This window comes from Cariama cristata, unplaced genomic scaffold (assembly GCF_000690535.1).
Source record: "Cariama cristata isolate BGI_N322 unplaced genomic scaffold, ASM69053v1 scaffold12064, whole genome shotgun sequence".
Taxonomy (NCBI): Eukaryota; Metazoa; Chordata; class Aves; order Cariamiformes; family Cariamidae; genus Cariama; species Cariama cristata.
Genome location: NW_009613567.1, coordinates 8943 through 22453, shown reverse-complemented (window position 1 = coordinate 22453; position 13511 = coordinate 8943). Strand labels below are relative to the sequence as shown.

The 13511-nt window shown below is 39.4% G+C and overlaps 1 protein-coding gene across 1 annotated transcript in view; it reads left to right on the top strand.

Moving 5' to 3' along the window:
• Positions 1–13511, top strand: part of LOC104160846 (neuropilin and tolloid-like protein 1) — a gene marked incomplete at its 3' end in the record, with an annotated part of 50117 nt that overhangs the window by 34902 nt on the left and 1704 nt on the right. The window contains exons 4-6 of the mRNA XM_009699080.1: positions 41–82; positions 227–354; positions 13020–13248. Coding sequence (XP_009697382.1) covers positions 41–82; positions 227–354; positions 13020–13248 — 399 coding nt within the window. The remainder of the gene's footprint in view (positions 1–40; positions 83–226; positions 355–13019; positions 13249–13511) is intronic.

Genomic DNA, 13511 nt, shown 5'->3' with positions numbered 1-13511 from the left:
ATATTGAACAAAACTAATTTTCTCTTTCTCAATTTTTAAGATCCAGATTTTAAGGACCTTGGCGTTTTGAAACCATTGCCAGGTTGGTATGTTGGGGTTTTGGCTTTGGTGTTTTGTTTTGTTTTGTTTTGTTTTGTTTTTTAACTTGGAGACCTTTGTACTCTGTTGTAGAAAATATTTTTGTTTGCTGTTCAGGTTTCATTTTTTCTGGTATTTTGTTATTCAGTTTGTGAGTTTGAGATGGGAGGACCTGAAGGAATTGTGGAATCTGTACAAATTGTCAAAGAAGGAAAAGCTTCTGAAACTGAAGCAGTAGACTGTAAATGGTACATCCGAGCACCACCCCGATCCAAGGTCAGTCCTTAATCCACTTGCTGATTCGCCATTTAATTTAAGAAATTGACTTTTCTAATATGTTGTGCATTTCTTAGTACAGTCAGATCTTGTTTAATAACTTTACAGCTTGAACTTGTAAACTATTCTTTTCCTTCTGCCATGGAAGGGTGATTTGTCACCTCAGACAAAATAGCCTTCTTTCTCTATAAATAATGATATGGGCAGTGTTAATGTGCTTTTTGTGCCATAAGTAATTTTCCTAAATTCTTCTTTAATTTTGCTCATATTTTTAAAGAATCAATGTGTTTTCTTAAGCGGGAGGTAATCTTATCACTTTAATTTTCAATATATTTCAAATACCTAATATAGAGACTACTAAGGGAACACAGCTGGCTCCCTAAGGTCATCATTGTTTCTCATGTGCGAACGGTGAAAATGGAGCCAAGGTAAATTCATGTTGCTCTGTATGAGACCTTTAGTTCCTTTGGTTTAGAGTCGCAGACAAAAAGAGATAGTGTTGTCATTTCTCTCCCATCACGGCCAGCAATCTGTGCCTTCGTAACAAACAGGAGAGGACTCCAATGAATTTCACAATTCTTTTCTTGGATTCTGTTCGAGTTCCTCTCTTATCCATGGCTTATCAGTTATTATATGGATTAACTGCTGCTGACTACACTACCGTTTCTCCTCTCTTTATAATGGGAACACCTTTCCACCTCCCACCTACTTTCATTTACTCTGTTAAAGACAAATTCACATCACATTCACATTATATTTTTTCTAGCTGTCTTTTATTGAACAGGAAAGGTTTTACAAGGTAGAACTTATATATACATTTATCTCTGCCATCTCTAAACAAGTAAGGGTCTTTTTATATAATCTCAGAGCAGACTGTACTGAATATATCTAATTGTTTCAACATTTGTTATAGAATAAGCAGGAGAAAGTGTTTCCAGAAGAGACATAGTCATTAGTATCCATGTTCTTCTGTTATGAACGTTTAGGAGAGGAGTTGCATAGTCGGATCATAAAGACTAGAGATAAAATACTTCCAGAATATACTTTGATCTCTTTTTTTTTTTTTTTAATTTTGGGTAAATTCAATATTCATAGAGGTTTTCAATTAAGTAAATGAGCTTCCTACTTTGCTACAGTAAGTAGCTGTAGACAAGAAATGACGGGACTAATGAATGACTACTGCATCTGTTATATCTTTAGGTATTAGTACAAAGAAAACAGGTAAACATAAAATTAGAATTGTGATTATTAGAATCAGTACAATCAAATAAGCCAATAAAATAAGCCAATAAAATTGTCCTATAGTCTTAATTTCAGTTTCTGCTTGGTTGGTCAGATAATGTCATTGTCGTATTCTTAGTTGACCTGTGTCTAAAGTTCTGTACGATTCAAAGCGCTACTAGAAGTCCCATATTTACTTACCTCTAGGATTTATCCACACTTTGGTCCTGATGTAAAAATGCAAATTGTGTAGTTACACAACTGTAAACACAGTGTGTAACAGAAGAATGCCACACTACCACTGCTAATAGAGGATTAAAGATTGTTTAGCTCTTCATGAACTTCTATGCCTGCGTTTAGTTGTGTTGCATTTCAGAAAGTGTGTACCAGCTGAAGAGCATCTGGAAGGGAGAGCTATGAGAGTTCTAGAAAACCTGAGGAAACATTGAAAGTTATTTAACGTTACCTGGAAGATTTTGTGAAGGAGTATGATACCAGATAATAAAAAACTTTTACAATGAGGGAGGAATGCTCTGATCTCCATGTCTATAGGCTAAGTCATGGTCCTGCACTCCGAAAGAAAGATTCAGGTTAGATACTAGGGGAGAAAATTTCAAACAGCAGGGAGGGGATTATGAATGAATGGTTAAGGAAGTCTGTTCAGCCAACATTGCTAGCGGTCTTAAAGTGCAGGTTAGGTAACAACCTATGATAAATGAAAGAAACGTTACTAATCCTACTTTTAGGCAGAGGGATGGGCTGGGTCATCTCTTGACGAATCTTGCTGCTCCCATCTTACAGAATTCTCTGGGTAGAGAGATAGGGTAGAAAGAGATATAAAAGCATACAAATCAGTGTTTCCTAACATATGGAGTTGAAAGCTTTTTCAGCAAGCTAGGAAAAAAAACAGTTTTCAAGCCTAGATTAGAGGGATAAATCCAATTTAGCACTTTAGCACTGTGGTTTTGGTTTCCACATATATATAATGTATACACACACACACAAATATACACTTGTGTGTATACATACATGCACACACACATATGGTTGTGGTATTCTCATACTGAGGACAGGCTGAAAAATTTTCAGATATTAAGGAAGCAATTAGTGGATAAAATTTTAAAAAGCCTTGTATGAAGTAGGATTTATGGTAAGATTGTTTATGGGCCTCATTGGATTGAACTGGATTCTATTGTCCATATTTTATAGCCAGCTTTCTTTGTGCTATCTAACCTTGAACTAATGACATATTCAGTACAATAATTTAGTGACCTCATTCTAATTTATGGCAGCTTGCACCTATAAAAACAGGCTCTCCTGCTAAGAACAGTAAGAACTCAGCAGAAGTCTTTAAATCCACATGTTCCTATACTCTGGGCTGCACAATTTGTTACTGGGAAATATGCCTAAAAGGCCAGAGTTTCTCAGACAGAACTTGGGTTGGATCTTCACATCTTTAGTTTCTTAATTAAACCGTGCCAGAATGTGGGCTGCTTGCAATTTCATTTGGCTTAAGCTCATCCAATCTAAACTGTCTACAGAAGCAAGATGCAAGTCCTTTCCTTGGTTTCCAATTCCAGATTCAAGCCAAGTCTGAGCTCAACGTATGAGCAATGAGATCAGTCAGGCAGTATGAACTTGAAATCTCTAAACCTGAGCTTCAAACTGATGGTCTGGGTGTAACGTTGCTGCTATCCTGAGCAAGTTGAAATCTCTAAACCTGAGCTTCAAACTGACGGTCTGGGTGTAACATTGCTGCTATCCTGAGCAAGCTGGAATGGGACAGAAAATAGCAAATTTCTTGTACACACTTAAAATAGAGCCATCACTGATTACTTTATAACACAAAAAATAAAATGCTGAAAATGCATGCAGAATTGAAACTTTCTGGAAGTGCAGAAGACAGCAGAAGGCAGTTTAAACATGACTTCAATCTATATGCAGACCTGGGGCCTTATATTTGACAGTGATTGGTTGCAAAGTGTGCGTTTCTTGTAATTATTTGAAGTCTTTTTTTTTACTGTGAATCTGGAGTTCAGAAACACCAAGGGTTCTACACTTCATGTAGAAGTTGACTTCGTTAAGTAATCACAGCAAGAATGGAAAATGAAGGGACCTGTGACTGAATGTGCCAACCCACCCAGAACAGCAAAGAGCTGGAGGAACCTCCCCATCCCAAAATTCTTCACTGTAGAACAAAGCCCAAAGGAGGACGTGGATAAGCATCTTGCACTGGGATTTGAAAAACTTCAGAGATATCATTGGCTACAGCAGTGCACAAACAAACAATCTCTAATTATGAATGGGAAATAAGAAAATGAAAAGAATGATAGCATTTACTCACTTTCGGTTAAGGGTGAAATGTTGGAGGATAGTAGCAACGACAAGTGTTTTTCTATATTGGATGTGCCAGCAGAGTTTGACAAGGTCCCCCAGGAAGACAGAATGCATATTTGTGCTAAGGTAGCGCTCCCTTTAGTGGGTAGCTTTCCCAGCAAGGTACCGTTATGTCGTGCTTGTTCCTTGAGAGGTTTTGTAGGAAAAAAAACCCCAAAACACAGTAGAATTTGACAGTAAAAGTAATAAAACATTTACAAAGATGATGTTCTGATGCTGGGAAAAAAACAATAAGCAGTGCTTATAATCAGAAGCTCTGGGCGGTTTGGGAAAGAGCACCCAAACTACAGATAGACAAGCATTAATTTGAATCTGATTCAGTGCAAGTCATCTGTTCAGAAGGAATGAGCAAGATTTACATTTAGACAGAGCAAATAGTGAGGCTACCCTCCATATGTACACCACAAGAAAGAAAATGAAGTTGTAAGCTAGTTATGGAAAGTGATGACTATATCTCCTGGCCCGCTTGAGCATGCTACTGGGCAAAGAAGATATCTTTATGGGTTATAGGATGCAAGACAACAAAAAGCTTAAGAAATTGAAAGGGTTAATTAACGAGTTTCTAGTTTTGACATGTTATTGCAGTATCTTTAAACCTGAGCTGCTGGTGAGCGATGGTGTTTGTTTCAAGCAGAGCTGTTGGAGAGCAGTGGGAGGGGGATGCACAGCACATGGGAGAGGGTCATAGGACCAGGACATGTCCGACGAGGACAGCCGGGCAGGCCCAGCCATGGTGGCCAGGGTGCGGTGGTGACTGGGCTTGCCCGTGACAATGGGGCCAGCTCAAGCTGGGCAGCAGTTCGGAGATGGATGAGGCTGGGGCAGTGAGACGAGAGGCCAGGCATGTGCCAAAAGCCCAAGTGGGGCCAAGACACTTGCATATTTACAAAGGATAGGTATTGCTACCTGGTAGAGGCTCTAAATCACTTCTCACTGTTTTCATGGTGGACCTTGTATCCACAGACTTGACCAAGTAGAGAGGTGATGTTTTTGGTTCTAGGTGCTTGACTTCAGATTGAATATAGCCTGGAGAGAGACTGGGTTTTGTGCACACATTTCCGAGACAATTAGGAGGAAACGTGGTGAAGCAAATTACAGAACTACAAGTCTGTATAAACCAATCCAACTAAATCAAACCATTCTCACATGTGAAGTGGAAACTTTTGCTCTTGAATGAGACCTGCAAGAAGAACATTTTAAGCTGTCAGCACTAGCAGACTAGCCTATGCCTAATTTTTGGAGTCTTCTTAAGTAGATGTAGAAGAGAAGCTTCAAGGAGTACACTAAAATTTAATAGGAGCCATTTGAGTGGGGATTCCTGAAATGTTACAGAAAAATGAAATTTAGAGACTGAAAAATCTAGTAGCCAGAGACAATTTTTGCACGCTTCAAATGAGCTGCATCTCTGAAGAAGCTCTGAAGCTTGTTAACATACAGATAATGCAAATAATATTATAAATGGAAAAAAACCAAACACATGTGTATGCCATCCCTGGAACAAGGTAAACAAATTATGTTTAAACAAGTACAAAACATTATTTGCCTATGTTAAGCTACTAAAATCGCTTCTTTGAAACAGTTTTGTCAGATGAAGATGCAAGACAAGTATGTGTGTAGACTTGTATATGTAGAATCTCTTCTAGCAGGTGTGGTAATACACATGGCAGAGTAGCGCTGACAAAAAAAACACTTTTAAGTTAGCATCAATCTGTTCCATTCAGGTATAGAAATATAAGGAACCTCAGCATCCTCTAACCAAATAATTGTTAGGAAATGTGGTAAAAAATGCTACTGATGAAAGTAATGAAACATCTGCCAAAGAGAACAGCAGAATCAGGATGTGATCTACAGTTTTCAGTGTTAAAAAGCAGAACAGCACCAAGGAGCTGTAAAGGTGGTCACTTACGAGTATTTTGCCAGTGTACAAGAGAAAAAATGAGGATGACTTGACAGTTAGAATAAATGTCAGTTATTTGGGATTCACAGAAGTCTGAAGAAACAAATAGGACAAAGCAAAGTAATCCGAAGAGCTTCACTTGTCCAGGAAAATGGTATTTTGATGTCTGAGCCTGGCTGTGAATCAGAGGATGTTAGAAGAAGTACCATACAGGGTTGTCACCTTCGACAGACAGTATTCTCCAAGCCCCAGCAGAGAGGAAAATATCAGATAGGGAGTTCTCTGTTTGCACAGCATGGTCCCGAACTAGTAACAGCAGGCCCAAAAATGTCAAAAAAAGCAAAACAAAGAAAAACCCAAACAGAACATGTACTGTTAAGACTTTTGGGCTGAAATAATGTTGATTTAAAAATCAAAGTTTAGGATCCAAGCAACAGGACAGGCTACTTCAGAAGACAAATTCAAGCATTGTTAGTAATATGCTTTTTAGGTTGCTAGACTTGTTGTCTTCTTGCCTTGAAGGAGATCAATTAGTTTTGCACAACCTGCTTTAAAAAACTGGGCTTCCAAGGCCTAAATAGTGGAGGTATCATCTTGAAAGTCCTTTGTTAACCACACAGAGTTGAACGAGATGCAGAATAAAGCAAAGAAGGGGAGACATAGGGCCAGTTAACCCAGTCCTGTGCTTACAAGAGAACTGACTGAACCTAGAAGCTGAATATGCAAAACTGGAACATTGGGCCCTGATGAAGAGGAGGTTTTTGTCTTGCATCTAAATTACTTTTGGGAGATGAACGATGGCTTTTTGTTTGGTTCAGTTTTAAGGGACTGAATGTCTGTGCACATGTATTAAGTCTGATACACTGGGATATGGTTTGAAGCTTTTCCTGACTGGCCTAATCAATCACGTTGTCAGCCCTAACCTTCAGTGATTGATTAAAAAGCAGAACTCATCAAAAGTGATTCACTATGAAGAGATTATAATCTGACCATTTTACTCAGGTGATATATTATTCAGTTTACAATCATTCTTTTTCTTTTTTGTAATCTATGCAGCTAGAGAGTTCTGTTGTTTTCAAATTTAAATTAAAAAAATAGTAAAACTTACCCAGCATTTCCTTTTTCGTTATTATGATGACAATACAAACCTTTAAGGCGACAAGACAATTATTGAAAATATAATGTGACTGAGTGTAAACTATATATGCCACAGTTGCAGTGAGGCTTTATCAGCTTTGTTGCTAATGGCACTGGCATTTGCAGTGACATCTTAAAACTCAGTAAAAGCTAATACTTGTGTGCTAGCAACCTGTTCTTCTAAATCATGTGGAACTGATGATTTGAGGAAAGTGTCTTACTAAAACTTTACAACAAAAGTGTGAAAGAAAAAGATACGGCAGTTACGCTGCTTCTTTCAAATAAGATGTTCTCTTCAACAAGAATTTCCTGATTATGCTAATACAATGTGTCAGTATCTATGGAAATGTTATAATTACAAAAGTGCCCATTGGCATCAATGAAAAAATGTTTAATCAAGGCAGATTGTGACATTTGAGTTTGTGACCTCTTTTTTGTTCATTTGCTTTCTTTTGGGGGAGCAAAGTTTCTTATCCACTGCTGGTAGAAGTAATGGCTAAGATCTCAATAAATGAAATAACCAGAAATATTGACATTGTTTCTCTCACTTTCTGCTTCATTTCTTTTAGTGAGATCCACATACCGGTGAAAGTAATGACAATATTGCCACTGATTTCAGAAAACTATATATCAGGAACATTTTGCATTAGATAAAAGTTTGTCATATAATCAGTTTTATTCTTTCCCTGGGGAACTCAATTTATTAGCCGCTTTCTTCTGCTGGTGTGGGTCTTACAGCCAGTGACAGGAACAATGGCAAATATATAGTAATAAAACCATAAAAATTGGCAGAGGCGTGTAGATGCAATTAAATTATTCCAGCTCTTTAAAATAAGGTCTGATCCAATATCAAGTTGTCAGTTTGTGTAATCAGTTTCCAGTTTTTAAAAATGCACTGCAGTATTAATTCATAGGTCTGATCCAAATAAGTAAACGGAAAGATACCCACTGATTTCAGTGAGCTTTGTATCAAGTCCTCATTACTTTACATAAAGTACTGGGAATAGTAATCTCCAAAGGAGACTATGAGAATGAAAGTCCAACTCATTTCAGAATATCAGGAATTTGTTTTCTCTAATTTATGAAACTTCATGCTATTGGCAAAAGTGCCACCTTTCTTCTGATGGATAGACATAGATTTTTAAGTCAGATATTTCTTTCCAGTGGTTCCAGTACCTATCAAATTTATATATGTTATGGTCTTAGCAGAATTTATCACACACAAGAATGAACTGGTATGACTGACAGTAGAATTGAGGCTTGGGAAAAACTGAACGTGTTGGCTGCTTCACTGAAAGACTCAAAGTGAAAGGCTAAGTTATTTTTCTCTTGATTCCTTTTCAGCGTTTATAACTGCTACTCTAAGAGATATTTTATTATTTTGTAAAGCTAGTGTGCCACCAGAAACTAGAGAATGTCAAATGACAAGCCCATAGAAAGAAGACTTTGGTTGTACTGTTATAAGAACAATCTGAACAGATCAGGAATAATTGATGAATGCTGGAAATTGCTTTGAGAGCTGCTATTTTGTAGCCACGGTGAGGATTAGCACACATTTCTTGTAAGAATGAAAACCGATATAAATTACATCTCAATACTGAAATGGGATATCCTATACAAGATATATGTGTGCTCATGTATCTGTATACACATATATACAAGACAGTGGAGTAGAAATAGAGAATAAGTGAGCAAGCGTAAGAGGTCTTTCCCCCATTAGGCAAAGTATAGTTTGACTATTGTTCTGCAGTCAGACTAACATCGTTTTTTTCTGGAGTAGGTAAGAGCTTTCCTGAAGAGTGGAATAAGTTAAAAGTGTGATATATGTACATTGCATCATATCTGTATGCTCTATCATATCTATATACGGTATATGGTAACATACAGATGATATTCATATGATAGACATATACAGCTGAAAAGAAATGACTCATGTCAATAATATGTTGGAGGCCTTCTGTGCTTTCCTATGAGATTTTTTTTGACATGCTTTGCTTTCTGGAAAACAGTCATGTTTATAGAATATTGCAAATAATCAGCTGCAGACGGTTTTTATTGTATTACCTGTGACAAAGCCGGCAAGCACTGAAGCGCCCATCTGAAGCAGCCTGCTTCTGTTAGCAGAGGAAAGAAAAGCAAGGTGCACATTTAACTCCCTGGTCTAAGTGAAACAGAATCACAGAATTGGTTTGGTTGGAAGAGACCTCTGGGATCATCAAGTCCAACCTTTGCCCTAACACCACAATGTCAACCAGACCATGGCACTAACTGCCACCTTCAGTCTTTTCTTAAAACACCTCCAGGGATGGGGACTCCACCACCTCCCTGGGCAGCCCATTCCAATGCCTAACGACCCTTTCTGTAAAGAAATGCCTCCTAAACATTACAGAGAGATGGACTATGGACTATCTCATCAGCTTCACAGGAGAGACTGGGTGCCAGGGTTTCACAGAGCCTGTTACGCTCTTGTTTGAGGAGGAGCGACTGGTCTCTGGGGCTCAGAATCAGCTCTCCAGTGTGTCCCAGCTATGACCAGTTGCTGGATGTGGGTATCATGGCCTTGCCTCTGCCCATACCTCCCACCCTCCCACCTTATCCTGCTCTGGTAGGATCCTACCTGTGCCAGGTGGCCCCCAGGAGCCCCTAATACAAGAGGGTCTTACCAAACCATCAGAAAGAGGAGTGAGAGCCCATCTCATATTGCCCACCCCAGTTCCACATGGCTGCGTTCAAGTCACTGACTGGTCCAAAATTCTTGTGTGCGGTTCTCTCACTGGCCTTTTTTTTTTTTGCTGCTCAATTTTGCTTGGTTCCAGTTAATTTCTGCATGTTTTTGTACACTTCCTATCAGAGGCGTAACAGTTTCTAGGGGGCAGCTGGCAGCGAAGGTCAGCCATCTGCTTGGTGACCATGGAAGTGGCTGATGCTGTATAAACTGAAAACAACAGAAGATGAGGTTTACCTGAGGGGTTAAAGTGGTCAGGTATCAGCAAGACAGAAATGCTCTGCGTAGCTGGAGCACACCAAGAACAAGGATTTGGAGCACAAGAAGGAGTAAAGGGAGCACCTGGGGAAGGGAGGAAGAGAGTAGGGATGCAGCCAGTGCAGAGGAACTTTAGAAATGCATTTTCTGCATGCAACAAATCTTCAAAATTCGAAACAAGCCTTTAAGTATGACTTAGTCAAGGAAGTAGGTGACCTGTGTTAACAGGAATGGAAACTGCCTGTCCCCCAGTAGGAGAGGAAATGGCAAGACTTTTCAAGACAACACAGTCATAAAAAGTGGTGGATACTGTGCAAAAATTTCAGCAATGGCTGGTGACTGAACTCCAGTGACTTTTCATTCCACTGCAGGGGTGGAGCAACCAATAAATGAAACGAGAAACTATAAAAATTATTCTTGATATAAGATATTAGCATCTGAATATTACTTTGTGTATTGCTGTTAACTGTTCCATTTAGTAGAGCTCAAAATCAAGCAGCTTCCTTAATTTACACTATTTAAAAACCAGGATACATGGTGGAAGTAGAATTCACTTAATTGCAACTTAATTGAAATATATTTGTCTGAGTTGTTCTGGGGGATTGGAATGTTGGAGCGTTAGTAAGGATTACTATAAGAAATAACACACTAGAAAAAAGTGAGGCAAGCAAATTGAAACTTAGTATGCCAAATTTCATATGCTAGTATGAAATTTGTTTTACAATTGTTTTACAAATATTCATTTCAGAGAGACCAGTTGCAAAGCATAACAAGGAATTAAAATGTACCATAATACACTACCTGAAAAGACTCATTTGAAAATCTGAGCGATTATTAAACAGTGGCAGACTGCTTAATAGCACATAATTCTCAAACCATAAGAGCTTTAATATATTAATGAGGTGAAGTGGTGAGTCCTGTTGCTGCTAGGATATGCTATGTTTGTGTACTTTATGCAAATCCAGAGAAGCGTTTTAAGCAATTGTTCTGTGGACTTAAATAAATACCTGAAGTTAATACGATTGTTTGTAAAGAAGTAGATCTGATGTCTAATTCAGTGGAGGTTCTTTTGTTTGTTTGTTTGTTTTTAAGCAAAAATCCATGTAGCTGGATGCTGGATATGTTTGCTCCCTTTTTATGCTATTTCGTCCCTACTTCATCTTTCTATATCATTCTACTAAAGTCTCCTGGGTACACTTGGCAGTTTGATTATGTATCATGTGTCTATTGAAAATATTACTTGCCTTCTCTGTTACTGGAATATTTGATATTGCTAGGGTTATCAATTGCTTTTAAAGTGAGTAGGTTTTCCCCATTAAAGTCCATATAGTGTCAAATATCAAATAATAGCATTTTCTCCTCACCCCTACTTCTTTTTGGGTAGATTTAAAGAGTTCTTTGCAAAGGACAATACATCTATTACTTTTATGAGAGAACTTAGCTTGTATGCAAGAGACGTATTTAACCTGCTTATCAACGATCTGGATGAAGGGGTGGAATGTGCCCTCAGCAAGTTCGCTGATGATACAAAACTGGGAGGAGTGGCTGACACCTGGACAGGCTGGAGAGTTGGGTGGAAAGGAACATGGTGAAGTTCAACAAGGGCAAGTGTAGGGTCCTGCACCTCGGGAGGAATAACCCCACGTACCAGTACAGGCTGGGGGTTCACCTGCTGGAGAGCAGCCCGGTGGAGAAGGACCTGGGGGTCTTGGTGGCCAACAAGTTGCCCATAAGCCAGCAATGTGCCCTCATGGCCAAGAAGGCCAATGGTATCTTGGGGTGCATGAGGAAGACTGTGGCCAGCAGGTCAAGGGAGGTTCTCCTCCCCCTCTACTCTGCCCTGGGAAGGCCACACCTGGAGTACTGTGTCCAGTTCTGGGCTCCCCAGTTCAAAAAAGACAAGGAACTACTGGAGAGAGTCCAGTGGAGGGCAACGAAGATGATGAGGGGACTGGAACATCTCCCTGATGAGGAAAGGCTGAGGGAACTGGGTCTGTTCAGCCTGGAGAAGAGAAGCCAGAGAAGGGATCTCGTCAATGCTCATAAATACCTTAAGAGTGGGTGTAAAGAGGATGGGGTCAGACTCTTTTTAGTGGTACCCAGCAACAGGTTAAGGGGCAACGGGCACAAACTGAAACTCAGGCAGTTCCACCTGAACATGAGGAAGAACTTCTGTACTTTGAGGGTGGCAGAGCCCTGGCACAGGCTGCCCAGAGAGGGTGTGGAGTCTCCTTCTCTGGAGATATTCAAAACCCGCCTGGACGCATCCCTGTGCAACTTGGTGCCTGCTTTGGCAGCGGGGCTGCACTGGATGATCTCCAGAAGTCCCTTCCAACCCCAACCATTCTGTGATTCTGTGACATTTCCTAAAAACCTTTCTAGGTTTCTAGCAGTTTCCACGAAATATGTTTGATTTCAATCCTGTTAAATTATGAAGATACATACTATAAGGCTTTGTTTAGAAAAGCTGAGGTGGTGGGCAAATTGCTGAGGAAACATAAAAAGATTAATGATTGAGTTCTGCCTGGCTCCCACATTCTCACTTCCTGAATCAGTGTAGCTGAGACATATCTTAAAGATGACACATATTGACTCTGGGGAGAGAGCAGCAATTATTTGCCTTATTATTTTCCATGTCAGGCAAGTAATAGAGCAATATTGTGCCAGCCAGTGAAAGAAGAAATTTCTAGCTTGTCTGTCCTTCAGCTTGAAGGACAGTTGTACATACTTCTCAGAGACGGGTATATATTTGGAAATTAGGACCTTACTGCAAAGAACAAAAATATTTAGATCTTCCACTAGATTCTACTTTGAAGCAAGACAAAATACCAGGAAGTACAAACAGTGCTCTGTTTCCATATTAATGCCCTTCCAGGGAAGTGGCCTATGGATCACCAGCTCTAGAAAAATTATTTTGATGGTGGTGGTGTGTAGTCTTTCTCACACAAGGTAGAGCAAAGGTGTTTAATGTCTGTTTAGTCATTCTCAAATATGCCTACATGTTGCCTTTGTTGGTTTTTTGTTTCATAGATATATTTACGATTCTTGGACTACGAGATGCAGAATTCCAATGAATGCAAAAGGAATTTTGTAGCAGTCTATGATGGAAGCAGCTCTGTGGAGGATTTGAAAGCGAAGTTTTGCAGCACTGTTGCTAATGATGTAATGCTACGGACAGGTCTTGGTGTAATTCGCATGTGGGCAGATGAAGGCAGCCGAGGCAGCCGATTCCAGATGCTCTTCACATCTTTCCAAGAACGTAAGACCCTAATCAATGCGTCCACCTTTCCGTTTGTTAAATGACACAAGTTGCAAGAACTGTTAATGTTTTCTTCATGCAGAGTAGTCACTGAAGAATGTTCCCGGACAAGCTATGTAAATATTCGGAACAGTTTTTATTCCAAGCATTTGCAGTGTGCAATAATTTGTAATGCAGTAGATAGAGCACAGGATTCTTAGACAGGATGATAGGTACAAGTAGTCATGACCTGTCCAGTCGTATGACTGCAACTTTTATCTGAT